Source organism: Megalops cyprinoides, chromosome 22, assembly GCF_013368585.1.
Source record: "Megalops cyprinoides isolate fMegCyp1 chromosome 22, fMegCyp1.pri, whole genome shotgun sequence".
Classification (NCBI taxonomy): domain Eukaryota; kingdom Metazoa; phylum Chordata; class Actinopteri; order Elopiformes; family Megalopidae; genus Megalops; species Megalops cyprinoides.
Window position 1 is genome coordinate 21575362 of NC_050604.1, and position 12694 is coordinate 21588055.

Sequence of the window (12694 nt, forward strand, 5' to 3'; positions counted from 1 at the left end):
TGACGACAACGTGAGCCAAAGCACTTCCGCAAACACGCCTCTCTTTCCCGGCAAGAGCTGCGGGCGCGGGAGAATGAAGTGCGACCATTGCACAGGCTGGACGCGGTCAGCGCCTGTTTGCTTATTGTACGATTGCTAGAAAAACCAGCAACAAAAGCTAAAAAACAAAAAACAAAAACAAAACTACGAGATGAACACAGAAGCCAACACAGAAACAGTTCTACACAACGGGTAAATATTAACCTTAAGATTAAAGTTTAAAGGCATGCACTTGTGAGAGATGAACAATATCAATAGTTAGCTTAATGGATTTTATCGAGTGACATGTTTACAGACTAGCTAGCTGGGCTGGGTACACATTTGTCTTCAAGTTAGGTTATCCTGGTAGCGTACAGTTGGAAGTACAATTAGCAGAAGTACGTACGAAGTTTGATCTTAAAAACTTTTGAACTTGTTTGGTAGCCAGCAAACCAGCTCTGCGATCGCTAGTGCTAGTTAGCTAACCGTTCCACGTGTTCTTCGGCCGGTGGTAGCTGAATTACTGCATGGTGAAAACTAGGCGTTTGCTAATACAGCCAGGAAGTCGTGGTTAGAGGCGTGTTTATATATACGTCACATCTACTCAGATCCGCTTATCATTTTATCATGTGAACTGTGCGAATCGTAATTTCCTCACTCAGTAGTCTCTACAGGCAATTATCAGTTCTCTTGCCATTACATTAGATCACAAATACAGGCTAACGTCTACCTACGGTACAAGATCAGTGGCTGGTTGTACTCTAGAACTTTAGCTTTAGATAAATTCCGAGTGTTCTGCTGTGGCAAAGGCAAAGTGAGGGTGGGAGTCGAACCGGCAACCTGTAGTTTATCCGTGGTCCTAAGCAGATGTGATGCTGTTGCAGTTTAGCTGAACTCCTCTCTTAATTTTAAAAATGGGACCTATTTATGTCCAGATTTACACTAAATATTCTATATGACATTCTATTGTTGCTAAGCATGCAGACCATTCAAACCTATCATTGTATTCGAAGCTAAAGCACACCCCTTATCTACCTCTCATATTTTCCCTAACTACCTTAGCTGTATCCTTGGCAGGTATCTTTAAAACTAAAAGGCTTGCACGGAAACTCCCTGTCCAAACACGGCTGCTGACCTGTATGGGTGTGTGTGCGTGCGTGCGTGGTGTGAGCGGGTGTGAGCGAGCGGTGTGGAGCAGTGCTCTCGCTCTGATTGGGAATGAAAGCAGGACGAGTAGCTGGAGGCGGCGGCGTGCTCCTCGCGCCGGGTGTGAGGGGAGAGGCTGTCAGAGGGGGAGAATGTTTCTGAAAGCCTCCTTTTCAAAGACCGCTGTGGCAGTCCCTCGGAGGAGAGTCTCCACCACCACTTGGATGTTATTTCCATTCAAACCCCCTCACCGTCTTCCAAATTTTTCATTTTTCATTTTTTAGCACAACGCCAGATGACAGGCCTTCTGAGCAGAGCCAGCGCTGTGAGAAGAAAGGGGATTTATTTGGGAACGCTAAAAATGGATCCCTTATTCAGCTCTGTGCATCCGGTCTAATGTCTTTGATAGACGATAGGGGCTGGTTATTAGTTCCCCTTCTCAATGGGTGCTTAACAGCGCGGTTAACCGTTTTTGGCTAAATTCTCTGTGAGTGTTCTGCCGTGCCTGTACGGAGCAGGGATCTGTCAGGGGGGCAGGGGAACGAGGAGGCACCAGTCTCGGTGAGAGCATCTTCTCGTACCTTGTGTCAAACAAGAGGGGCACTTCACTCTGCCTCTCCGCATCCTGAGTCTTCCCATCATGCCCCTGGAGGGGCTCTTGCTGCAGTGCTGAGAGGCTCTGAGAGGGTGACCCGTGCCCGCTCCTGGTGACCCCCCTCGCTGCAGTTGTGGGGGTGGTGGGTGGGAGGCCAGCCTCACCAGGCTCACCCCTCTTGGCACTCCTCGAGACCAGCCATGCAGGTTAGGGGCCCATCTCTCTCTGAAAATTGGGACTCAAACTCTTATTGTTTTGCCGGGTTGAAGCTCTTATCGAGAGCAGCTTATAAGGTCAAATCTGTATCATACAAATTGTAACCATAGCTGTAAGGCCAAGGCATAGGTACAGCCAGACAGCAAAAATATCACAGCCCCTTATTACTGTCGCAGAGTATTTGTCAATGAGTGTGAATGAGTGATCTCTTTAATTACACAAGCCTTGTGTTGCAGAAAGAGGATATTTACTATGGCCTAATTAGATTAAAATCGATGCTGAAAATGTTATCAACACCACTTATAAATGAGTCACAACACAGTAGCAAGAATGAATATACAGGCTGGGGTTAGACACTGTTGAGTGCTGGTTGTTGTGTGTGCTTGCTGTGATCCTTACTGCTCACAGCTGCCTTCAGGTGCAGGGATTTGTTTTCAAAAGTTATACCATCTTAAATTATAGGTTGGTTTAAATGCATGTTAGCTTTGTCTGGTAGTTTGAGGTTTGAGTTTGAGTTCATTTATTATTTGAAAGCTCCGTGGTGGATTTTAGCTGTGTGTGGGCATGCAGCTGGAGTTCAGGGTTTCCGACGCAGGGTTTCGCATCCGAGCAGCCGCTAGCGCGGTGGACGGAACCGCCAAACCATCAAATTTGCAACTTCACGGCCCACGGCCTCTGACGAGGCAATCGGCCGGCTATGCAAAAGACCTGGTCCCCTCGAAGCGGGCCAGAGGTGAGCTCGCACGGCTGACAACGCTGGCTGACTCGGCCGAAGGAGCTGCAAATGCAGAAGGCTTAGCAAAACGCGTTTGTCGTAGGCCTTTTAACGCACCACCGAATCGCCTTCAAACGCCGCCTCACTTAAATGTTTGTTGTCTTATTCGCAGGGGTTTTTGCTGCATGCTTTTTAAACATGCACCGTTAGCTGGATCCAAGATCAACCCCCGCCGTCCTCCGGAGTGAAACGTATGCAGAAACTCAAAGAATCTCGACGGTCGCTTTCCTGTGATATCTCCCTTTGGTTGAGTGAATGCAGTTTTGAAGATGAAAGAGTTGTGAGCGCTGGGATGCTTTTTTTTCTTTGGGTGGAGCTACAAAGCTTGATGTCCTGTAGGTCTCCACTCCTTAGAGTTTGTGTAATGACAGGTGGCTGTCTTTTAATTGCATGTACTAGACTGACCTCGCATGGCAGGAAACCTCAAAGGATGACACGAAATTTGTGTCTCACTGAGACATGTCATTGTCACATTAATGATATCTGTGAGCTGCCTAAAGCGCTACAGATTTATGCAAATTGGGTGGGGGGGGGGGGCAGTTTCATATGTTGTTGCTATAGTTACCAAAAGACTAGCTTGATCTACATTGTTGATTCTCAAACTTTGGTCTTGGTGGAGCACTTGCCAAACATGGACGATGTCGTGGCTTAGAATAATTTAACTTATTTCTGTAACTTGGAGCACTTTCAACCAATTTCGCTTGCAGGCATTTCAAACCCAGTGCACTTTCAGAAAAACACTGCCAAATTAATGTTGACATTCATTCAGACCCGGAAAAGGGATGAATGCGTTTGCTAGCAAACTCTGGTTGCTTTGATTTGGTCCCCTTGCTGCCACAAGGAGCAAAATTGTGTTGGTTTCACATTGCATCTTTGGGCAGAGCTGGGCTCGCCTGCTGTTTACCTGAAGTGGAAGTTTTCAGGAGATTAAATTGGCACGATTCAGAATGGACGTCTTGCTCTCTCTTCTCTTGCTTTCACTCTGTGCTTGGTGCATTCAGCACTTATGTAGTAGAAACAGAACATTGTGGTAAGTGTTGCATTTAACTGTCCTTTTGGAAATGATGCACCATGCAGACAGCTGACGCAAAAAGGCAAAAACATAACAGTTTGGTGCCTTTTTAGGGTGGTTCATTTCCAGCTGGACCTGAATGTGTTTGATTTCACACTGCATAGATCTCTGTTTTACTAAAACAACAGAATGGAACGAGTTCAGTACCAAACAGCATGAGACCACCCTCTCTGGTGCCGTTCAGGTGTGATTACTTCTCCGTTGCAATTTTAATTTGTAGCTCCAAATGAAACTAGCTGCAATAATAATAATAATAATAATAATAAAAAACACTGGCAGAACAAGACCAAAGGTCACAGGTCACATAAGAAGCCTTATGTGGTTGTTTGCTTGTGTTGTACTCTGCCTCGATTGTAAGTGTCTGCCAAATGGATACAAGTAAATGTAATATCAAAGAATTGCTTTTTAGAATCAAACAGTCAAATTAGCGAGGTTTTTCAAGTGCCCCTCAGTTTAAGACTGTCGCACACGGATAGGCGCATCTTTCTGTCCACTCATTCCAATGCGAGACCCTTATCAGCCGACTACATAGCGTCCTAATTACGTGCTTGTGAATGATCTTTGTAATGATGGAGAGAGTAGGTGGCTGGTGTGATCCTTCAGCCTCCCGCCCTGGCGGTCTGCGCTTTGCCACAGGCAGTGTTCGGGGGTTTCTGAAGCCCTGGCTGTGGTTCTGGCTGCTGCGGAGACAGATCGAGCCCTGAAGTGAAGCGTTGCTCCTGACCGTGTTTCTCCCCAGGGCCGAGGCCAGAGCTCCCTGCAAGAAGAGGCAGGACTACCTGGAGTGGCCTGAATATTTCATGGCGGTTGCCTTCCTGTCAGCGCAGAGGAGCAAGGATCCAAGCTCACAGGTATCTGCCCCTCCCTCCCCAAACACACACACACACACACACACACACACACTGCCGTGGGCGCTGCCCCCTGCTGGGTCTGTTTTGAACATGCTCCCCGCTGTTAAATATTAACAGGGCTGACACCAGCCTGTCAGACCCCTTTTTTAGGGAGCAGGCAGCAGTGGAAGGAGGGGCCGGTGGCTGTTTCTCTGCGAATCAGCGGAGGGTGTTAGTGGGAGAGTGTGGGGTACCCCTGGGGCCTCCCGATGCGTTCACCCCTCGCTACAGCGCCTCCTCTTTTTCAGACTGTCTCTGCTGATTCTAAAGATGGGTGCACCCAGTCTACAGAATGGTCTCAGGGTCACCTGTCAACCAGCAACTGATTTAAGGCCTGGAACACTAGGGGGCGCATGCACAAATGTTTATCGCGCCGCTACACCTAATGCAAAGGCAGTCTCTCCTCCATTCCCAGAAATTCTGGGGATATATATGTATGCGTGGCTTGTTAATAATGAAGTTTGCAACTATTGGCTTAGATGGCTAGACATCAGGCAGTTTATGCAAGCATCCCACAGTGAGTGAATTCATCCCACGGTGAATTTCTGTCCAAATAATTTCAGTCAAAATAATATTTAGAGAAACTATAAAAAGCAGCGGAGCCATCAGGCGTTGTGGGTTGGATGCCCCAGATAGAGCTAATGATCAAACATAAGCAACAGAAATGTTTGGCCTCCCAGGTTTGCTGATGGTGAGAAGTCACGATGGTCACCAAGGTGAAGTTGTATAAAGCCCATGTCAGTGTATGAGTTGTATTTCAGACACCGTGGATGTCACCTGCCTGTCTTGCAGACTCAGTAGTCAGAAATTTGTCTGGAAATTTTTTTTTGTCGTTTCAAATGGATGCTTCTTTTTCCATGAATGCATAAGCCTGAATACGTGTGTATACCTAGCTGATGTTATCCCACATGATAACCAAAATAAACAATTCTGTTTTCGTCATGTCCCTCTGAGTTTTGCGTTGACCTGTCCTGTCCCTTGCCCTGCAACCTCACATCCATTCGAAGGTGTTTTTGTTGGGGGGGGAATCAGAGTGAATGTCTTTTGGTATATGTGCAGGTGTGTGTGTGTGGGCATTAGAGTGAATGTCTTCTGTAGTGTGTGCAGGTGTGTGGGTATGAGCGAGCAAGTGAGAGTGTGTGTGTGCATGCGTGTGTGTGTGTGTGTGTAAGTGCGCGGGTTACCTGCCTGTGTGTCGGGGGATGGGGTGAATAAGGTCAGGAGAGCTGGAGCTGCTTCTCTACGATAAGCCCAAATCCAGGGAAAGGGGGTACAGGCTGAGCCAGAGGGGCGCAGCGGGGTGTCCGGCACTCCACTAATCCAGCCCCCTTTTCCCAGCATGCCGTTTCTCAGGCGCCCAGCTTCGCCGCACCTGATACGGGAGAGTTAGGGGGATTTCTTTGAGGAGGGCAGAAATTTTCAGCTGTTACGGGCACTTTCTGTTTTTTTTTTTTCTTTCTCACAGCGCGGCCCGGATCTACGCATTGTTTGGGTCTCGGCAGAGTGGGGCGGGGGAGCGGAGAAACTTTTCTCCAGAAGCGATTGATGGAAGCGGCGATGATGAAAAGACTCCGCTCTCTTTCTTGTGAAGAAAGGAAGCGCGGTGTCTGTTTCACAAGCCCGGTTGTTTATACGGCGCAGTCGGAGGGCCGAGGCTCCGGGTCGCCCTTCGCTGCAGCCGCGCTGCAAAACGCAGTGTCTGCCCACCTTCCTCAAGCAATTTACCCAAACATGAAAGAGATCCAAATTATCATTCACCAAGGATAACGCGTACTATGTGGTTTTTTTTTTTTTTTCTTTTTACCCCCCGTATCTGTAGTTTTGTTGGAATAAAAAAAAAAGAAGCTGTATCGACTACAACTTTATGCCCAACTTTGCTTTGAAATCTTTTGTATAGATTTCCCCTTGGATCTGAGCATTAAAGCCCCCTGTTAATTCTGCACTGTTCTGATGTAGGAGGAGGGGAAGCAACTTCGCCTGACCTTGACTGGCAGCGCCTCCATTTTTTTCCCCCCGCTCGGCGTTAGTAGGTGAAATTGCGGCGCTGTATGCGGCGCCTCCACGGCATTATTTTCCAGTGTGATTAAGTCACGTCTCGCATTAACGGCGTGGATCAAAGTCCGTTAACTCGTCCACTCCAATCAGGAATGCCCGTGTCATGTGAGAGTGGAATCAAAGGAGGCACATGTGTGAAGATGGAGACCTGAGTGCTTTAACAGGCAGTGATCGTAGATAACAGCACATATTTCTGAGCTAAATACTTCTGATGCTTTGTGGAGGTAAAGGTTTAGTGTATGTTTGCCAAGTATATGGTTTTTGTGTAACAGGATGTAAAGGTGAGTTTGGCTCCAAGGATGTGTTTTGTATGTGTGTTGGATGTATACTTGGATTGATCACACTTCCCATGACAGGCTGGTCTATGCATTGGTCATGCCTTTCCACCGTTGACTGTACACGTTTCCATAGAAAAGAACCAGCATGAGGTCGGCTTTGTTGTGTAAATTGCTTTGCCATGTAAGTGTACACGGAAGCAATACGCCACAGGAGAATTCTTCCTCTAATGTCACACTTTATATGAAAACGAATATAAATCTTTAGGTTGATTATCATGTCATTCATTATTCAGCAGGAGTAAAGGTTAGGTTTTATGTATGGATGTTGCGTGCCTTGGCTTTGATGAGTTTAAAAGGGAATCTCAACACCAACATCAAACAGACAGCATGGGGAACATTGTGTTTTTCAGTGTATTAATGAGTCGGTATATATAAGACCTGAACGTTGCCATTATAATTTTAATGACAAGATGTTTAGTGTCAAGAATAGAATCTGGAATTAACAATTCCTCTATCAAATGTACGTTCTAACATTGTGGTATGCTGTCCACTTTGACGTAGTTCCTATACAAGCCTATAGCACCAGTCCTATCTGCCCCAGATTCAGACCTCCAATCTTGTCGTTACTATTGCTGCTTCCTTACTGAAGTGCTGTTGTGCCATGCTGTGACCCCATATGCTCACACGAGGTTTATGCTTTTACTTCACACACCAAAAAACAAATCAAAATGCTACCTGCAAAATGTTAAGCTGTGTTGAGGAGCTTGCATGACGTCACACAGGTGAAAGAGAAAGGCGAAAAAGATGCACTCCAGTAGGGGCATGCAAGTACTCTTGAGGGGCGGGGGACGCTGGCCTCTCACTGACATGATTTGGGCAGTTAAGTAAAGTCCCCTTTTGTTTAGGTTGGGGCCTGCATCGTCAACCAGGAGAACAAGATAGTGGGCATCGGCTACAACGGGATGCCCAATGGCTGTGATGACGACCTGCTCCCCTGGTCACGGTCAGCGTCCGACAAGCTGGACACCAAATACCCCTACGGTGAGTTCCCCCCCCTCAGTGAAGCTTTTCCTGTAGCCATGCTCACACGGCTGCTGGCGCCTTCCGTACCAGCTGACGTTTAAGACGACGGCCGCCTAATCAGTGGATGTTCCAGTGTGCAGCCCCCTCCCCGCCCTGCCTGCCGGGGGGGTGGTGTTGGTGCAGAAAGGGGTTTATGGATACAGCAGTCTTCAGGTGTAAGTGCAAGAGCCTCATGCTTCTGAGAGCCAGAGTAAACGCTCGGCCTCTCCCGTCTGTTCTGAGGCAAGCGAGCGTGCCATTGCCAGAACAGCTTCTTCCACAGTCAGCGCGCCAGAGAAGGTGACCAGGTCTTCGCCAACACAATGGGGCATACGTTTCTGTTCTACAGGTCTGGTTTTATAAGAGAGTCACAGCTGACAGGAATTGTTCTGAAAAAAATTGCCTCCAAAAATGGCCTCTGTTATTTTTGTGTGGTAGTGTGGTTGGTTGTGTGTGTGTGTGTGTGTGTGTGTGTGTGTTTTGGGGTGGGGGGGGAAGGCCGTTATGTCTTTGGAGAGAACATTTTCTTCAATGTTTCACTGTCAGTGTCAACAAGTGAGGCCCTTCAAGCGAGGTTGCTCGTCCAGCAGAGTGATTGGTCTTTTGTCTGTTCTGGAGCGATGCCTCGTTTCAATCCCCGCTTGCTCGGAACCGAAAAGCCTGTTTTAACCTGCAGGGGGAGCTGCTTCCTAAAGCTACCGCCAGCACTGAACTTTGTCCAGAGCGCTCCCTGGTGATGTGGCCACAGATTCTGTTTACTGACCAGATATTCAGCTCTGTGTGCACTTAACATTTTAAATTCTGTCTCTGCCATTATTGAAGTTGAAAGTGGTCTGATTTCCCTGGCTCATTAGGACTATTCACAGAGGAATGCGGTAAGAGGCATAACATCCATAGTTAGCATAGCAACACCCAACTGGAATCTTTTTGTTTCAACCAGAACTTCCTACTCATAAAAGTTAGGCAAAGGAGAAGGACCGCTGGAGTTGAATATCTGATCAGCATATAGAATATCTGTAATGTGTCTGTGTGCTCAAAGAATTTAAAGAGCGCCAGGGGCTGTTCTCTGAATAATGATGGGGAGTTTACCTTCTCATTTAAAGCAGTTGTCTAATTTGCAGCTCGTTATGAATTCGTTCAGGCAAGCATTTGAAAGTGAGCCCTGGGAAATGAGTTTGAACCAGGTGAGGCTGTGCCAGGGCTGGGGTTGGAGTGAGCTGAAGCGGGGAGAGGGCAGTGGAAGCTGGCACGGTCAGCGGCCTCGAGGTGCCAGTGGTGGAGGGCGCTTCAGTTCGGCCGCTGTGAGAATGTGAGAGGGAGCGCTGTAAGAGGATTTGTTTGGCTGATCTGTTTAACCCCTCTGTACAGAAGCCAGGGGGACGGGTCTCGCCCGCGAGCCGAACACTACTGCCCCCCCACCCGAATATCAAACGTTAGGAAGTTGCCATGGAAACCACTCTCAAACCAGCTCCGCCAAGCCATTACTCATATGCGGGCCCTTATGCAAGGAAAATTCAGCTGTAAATCCTCTCCCATTTTATGCCTAGAAAATTATTGTTAAAGGGGGGGAGGCAAAAAAAATGCACCAAGTCTCTTGAAATCTTTTCCCCTTTCCCTTAAGAGTTTAATAATGTAAAATATGTATGTGAAAAGTAGCAGAGCGGATTAAATATTCTTTAAATATAGTTAACATGAAAAAGGAACTTCTCTTTGAATAATGGAAGAAGCTGAACCGATTCGGTGCTGTTTTCGCTGATATTTGCATTCGGCAAATAACCGAACCACCTAGCCCCATGTTCTCCTAATGTCTAATGCATGATCATTTATTTTACTGTAACGCGTCTAAACACCAAAAAATGTTAATGTAATGGCTCCCTCTGTGTCGGAGTGTTAATGACACGCAATTTGTCGGAGTCAGCAAGCCCCCCAGCCCCCCGGTGCTGGCGGGGAGCCAGCCGTGTGCAGAATGTCAGAGTCCGCCAGAGCTTTATAACTCAAACGCTGTCTGAGAGAGGGTGTGAATTTTTTTGCTGAAAAAGCTCACGTTTAAACACGCTTTATTTGTTGCGTATTTGGGGGGGTGGAAGGGGTTTGTTGTGGAAACCGTGGCCTTTTTGTTTTGTGATGGTAGCTGTACATGTTGCTCAGCTGGATGGTAGTGGGGGGGGTTGATGGGGGGAGTTGGGGGGGCATTTGGAAAGGCCAGGCGATGCTTGTTGTCCTCTTGCCCCTAGCTTGCCTGTGGCTGCTCTAATTAGAGGGGCCCCGCTGAGGGGCGGCGGGAAGGAGGGAGGGGATCAGAGGAGGGCAGAGAGCACCTCGCAGCCCATCTGTCTGGGCCAGTTAGAGGAGCACACCTGGCCAAGCCAGAGGGTGTGTATACATATACTCCTGCTCCACTCGGACACAGAGCCTGTATGCATATACTCCTGCTCCACTCGGACACAGAGCCTGCATGCATATACTCCTGCTCCACTCGGACACAGAGCCTGCATGCATATACATATGCAAACAATGTATACATACAGGCATCATGGCGCACATATACTACTCTGCCTACACACCAGGCGTTCTCATATACCACTGCTTCACCTGAGACAGGCTTTTACATGTATTAGTGCTTTTTCCAAACCACACGGTGCTGCTGTACATGTACCGCAGTGCTGTTCTTTAATCCTCTCCTGCAGCAGTGAAACGCTGTACGCTCGGACATGAGTCATGCTGGTGGAAGGCTGTGCGTTTGCGCTGTACATCCGTGCATCATGGAGCACAGGTGAGCACATTCTCCCGCATTCCCAGAAGGGACACAGACATGCGGAAGGTTCTGCCACTTAGACAGGGTGAGGTGGCGGGAAAACTCATCACCTGGAGGTCAAAATAAAAGGTCACCCTGGAAAAAACCCTGTGTTTTTCTCTCTCTTATTCTGAAGAGCTGTCCTTCTGGTTTCAGAAATTTTCAAAAAAACAAAAAACGGTAGACTTCTTAAAGTAATTGAAAGCAGTTTTGAGGGCTACCAGGAGCTTAGAGATGTCTCCTCAGAAGGGTATGCTTGCAAAAAAAAAAAAAGCGCTTTACAGACAGAAACTGCACATAGCCAGCTGTCAGGAGTAAATTAACTGGCCCATCTCCAACCCTTATTACTTGGAAAGAATGATTTTTTTTTTTAGAATAAATTAGAATGGCAGAGGCTTTCAGTCCATTCTTTTTCACCCTTTTTAAAGTGAGAAAATGTTTTCACAGATGGAATATATTTCCCGTGTTGCATTACAACCAGCCTCAGACAAGCTGAATTCTCCCCATGTTGTTAGCAACTGTGGCTGTGAGTCACAGAGCCTTCCTTTTCTTAATTTGAGAAAAAAAACATTAACGGGAGCCTTGTATTTCTGGCATTTGTGATACCTTGTCTGTTGCACAACTTGTAACAATCCCATTAGCATGTCCCAGGGAAGCTGTAGGATTAAGGGCCTGTTTTTTGTTTTTTTGTTTTTTAATCCAGTAATACAAGTGATTAAAGAAGTAACATTGATTTGTATCATAGTAGAGCTGCATTTCCCGAGGTGATCTGAATTGGAAAGGTTGAACAGTAAGGCAAAGATCCTCTTGAGGAGAAACACAACGCAACGTAAATACTTGCTTCACAATATTCAGTTACAGCTTGAAATGTGCTTGTGTGAAGCTGTAAGCTGCTTTTCATTCTGTGTCTGTATCTCAGTGAATGCAGGTGTCTCACTCAGATAATTAATACTCCCCCATAACAGGTCATCCTTGCAGTCCTGCTAATTACAGCCAGGCCGCTGTTTTAGCACTCCTGTTTTTAAGTAACTGGACAAAGGGTCTGACAGCACAAGTCCTTCCTTCTGTAAAAGGCTGGTCTGAAGTGTAAGGTGAGGTCATGTTCTGGCGGTTCTGGTGGTTCTGGCAGTCCTGCTGTTGGAACTGGACCGGGCTCACAGCGTGACCCGGTCGTGTGTTCTCCGTATGACATCCAGTTCTTGTCCCTGTTCTTTGTATTAATGATGGTAGAGTGAAGCTTTGTGAACTCTTGATGACTGTAGCCCTCATATGCTTTTAGTCCCCCACTCAGATGGAAAAATCAAAAGTCTTTTCTCTCCACAGTAAACATTTCTTGGCTCAGATCAATGAGCTGCTGATAACAGGCATCACATCCACCAGTTTTAAGGTTTTATAAGCCTTACTCTCCTCTCAGTGCTTATTTCTATTATTAAATGTCTATTACTGGAATCAGCCACAGCAGTTTTTATTGATGAGTACAGTCAAAGAACAGCTTGTTTGTGCCTTATTGCTCAGTTTGTCCCCCACCCTGCCCGATTCTTTTTGAGCTTCATGTGTTTATCCTTTGCAGCCCATGGTGTACTTTTGTAGCTCCTTGTTTGTACCCATCTTGTGAGCCATTTCCTCCTGTATATTTCCTTTTTGTTCCTGCTGTCACTGCCTGTCATGTCGGATTAAGAGAGATGGATTTAGGAAATGTATCGAGAGGTGCGACCTGCGCCCCTCGGGCCCGGCAGAATTTGGACCGGGTCTGGACGGATGGAGAGGGTCCCAGCTGTCCCCTGGAGGCGTTC

The 12694-nt window shown here is 47.1% G+C and overlaps 1 protein-coding gene across 1 annotated transcript in view; it reads left to right on the forward strand.

The window, feature by feature from the left end:
- Nucleotides 1-23: 23 nt before the first annotated feature.
- dctd (dCMP deaminase) overlaps nt 24-12694 on the forward strand; it is a 27958-nt gene continuing 15287 nt past the window's right edge. Inside the window, exons 1-3 of the mRNA XM_036517254.1 lie at nt 24-231; nt 4562-4673; nt 7951-8086. Of these exons, the coding sequence (XP_036373147.1) occupies nt 191-231; nt 4562-4673; nt 7951-8086 (289 nt within the window). The 5' untranslated portion in view covers nt 24-190. The remainder of the gene's footprint in view (nt 232-4561; nt 4674-7950; nt 8087-12694) is intronic.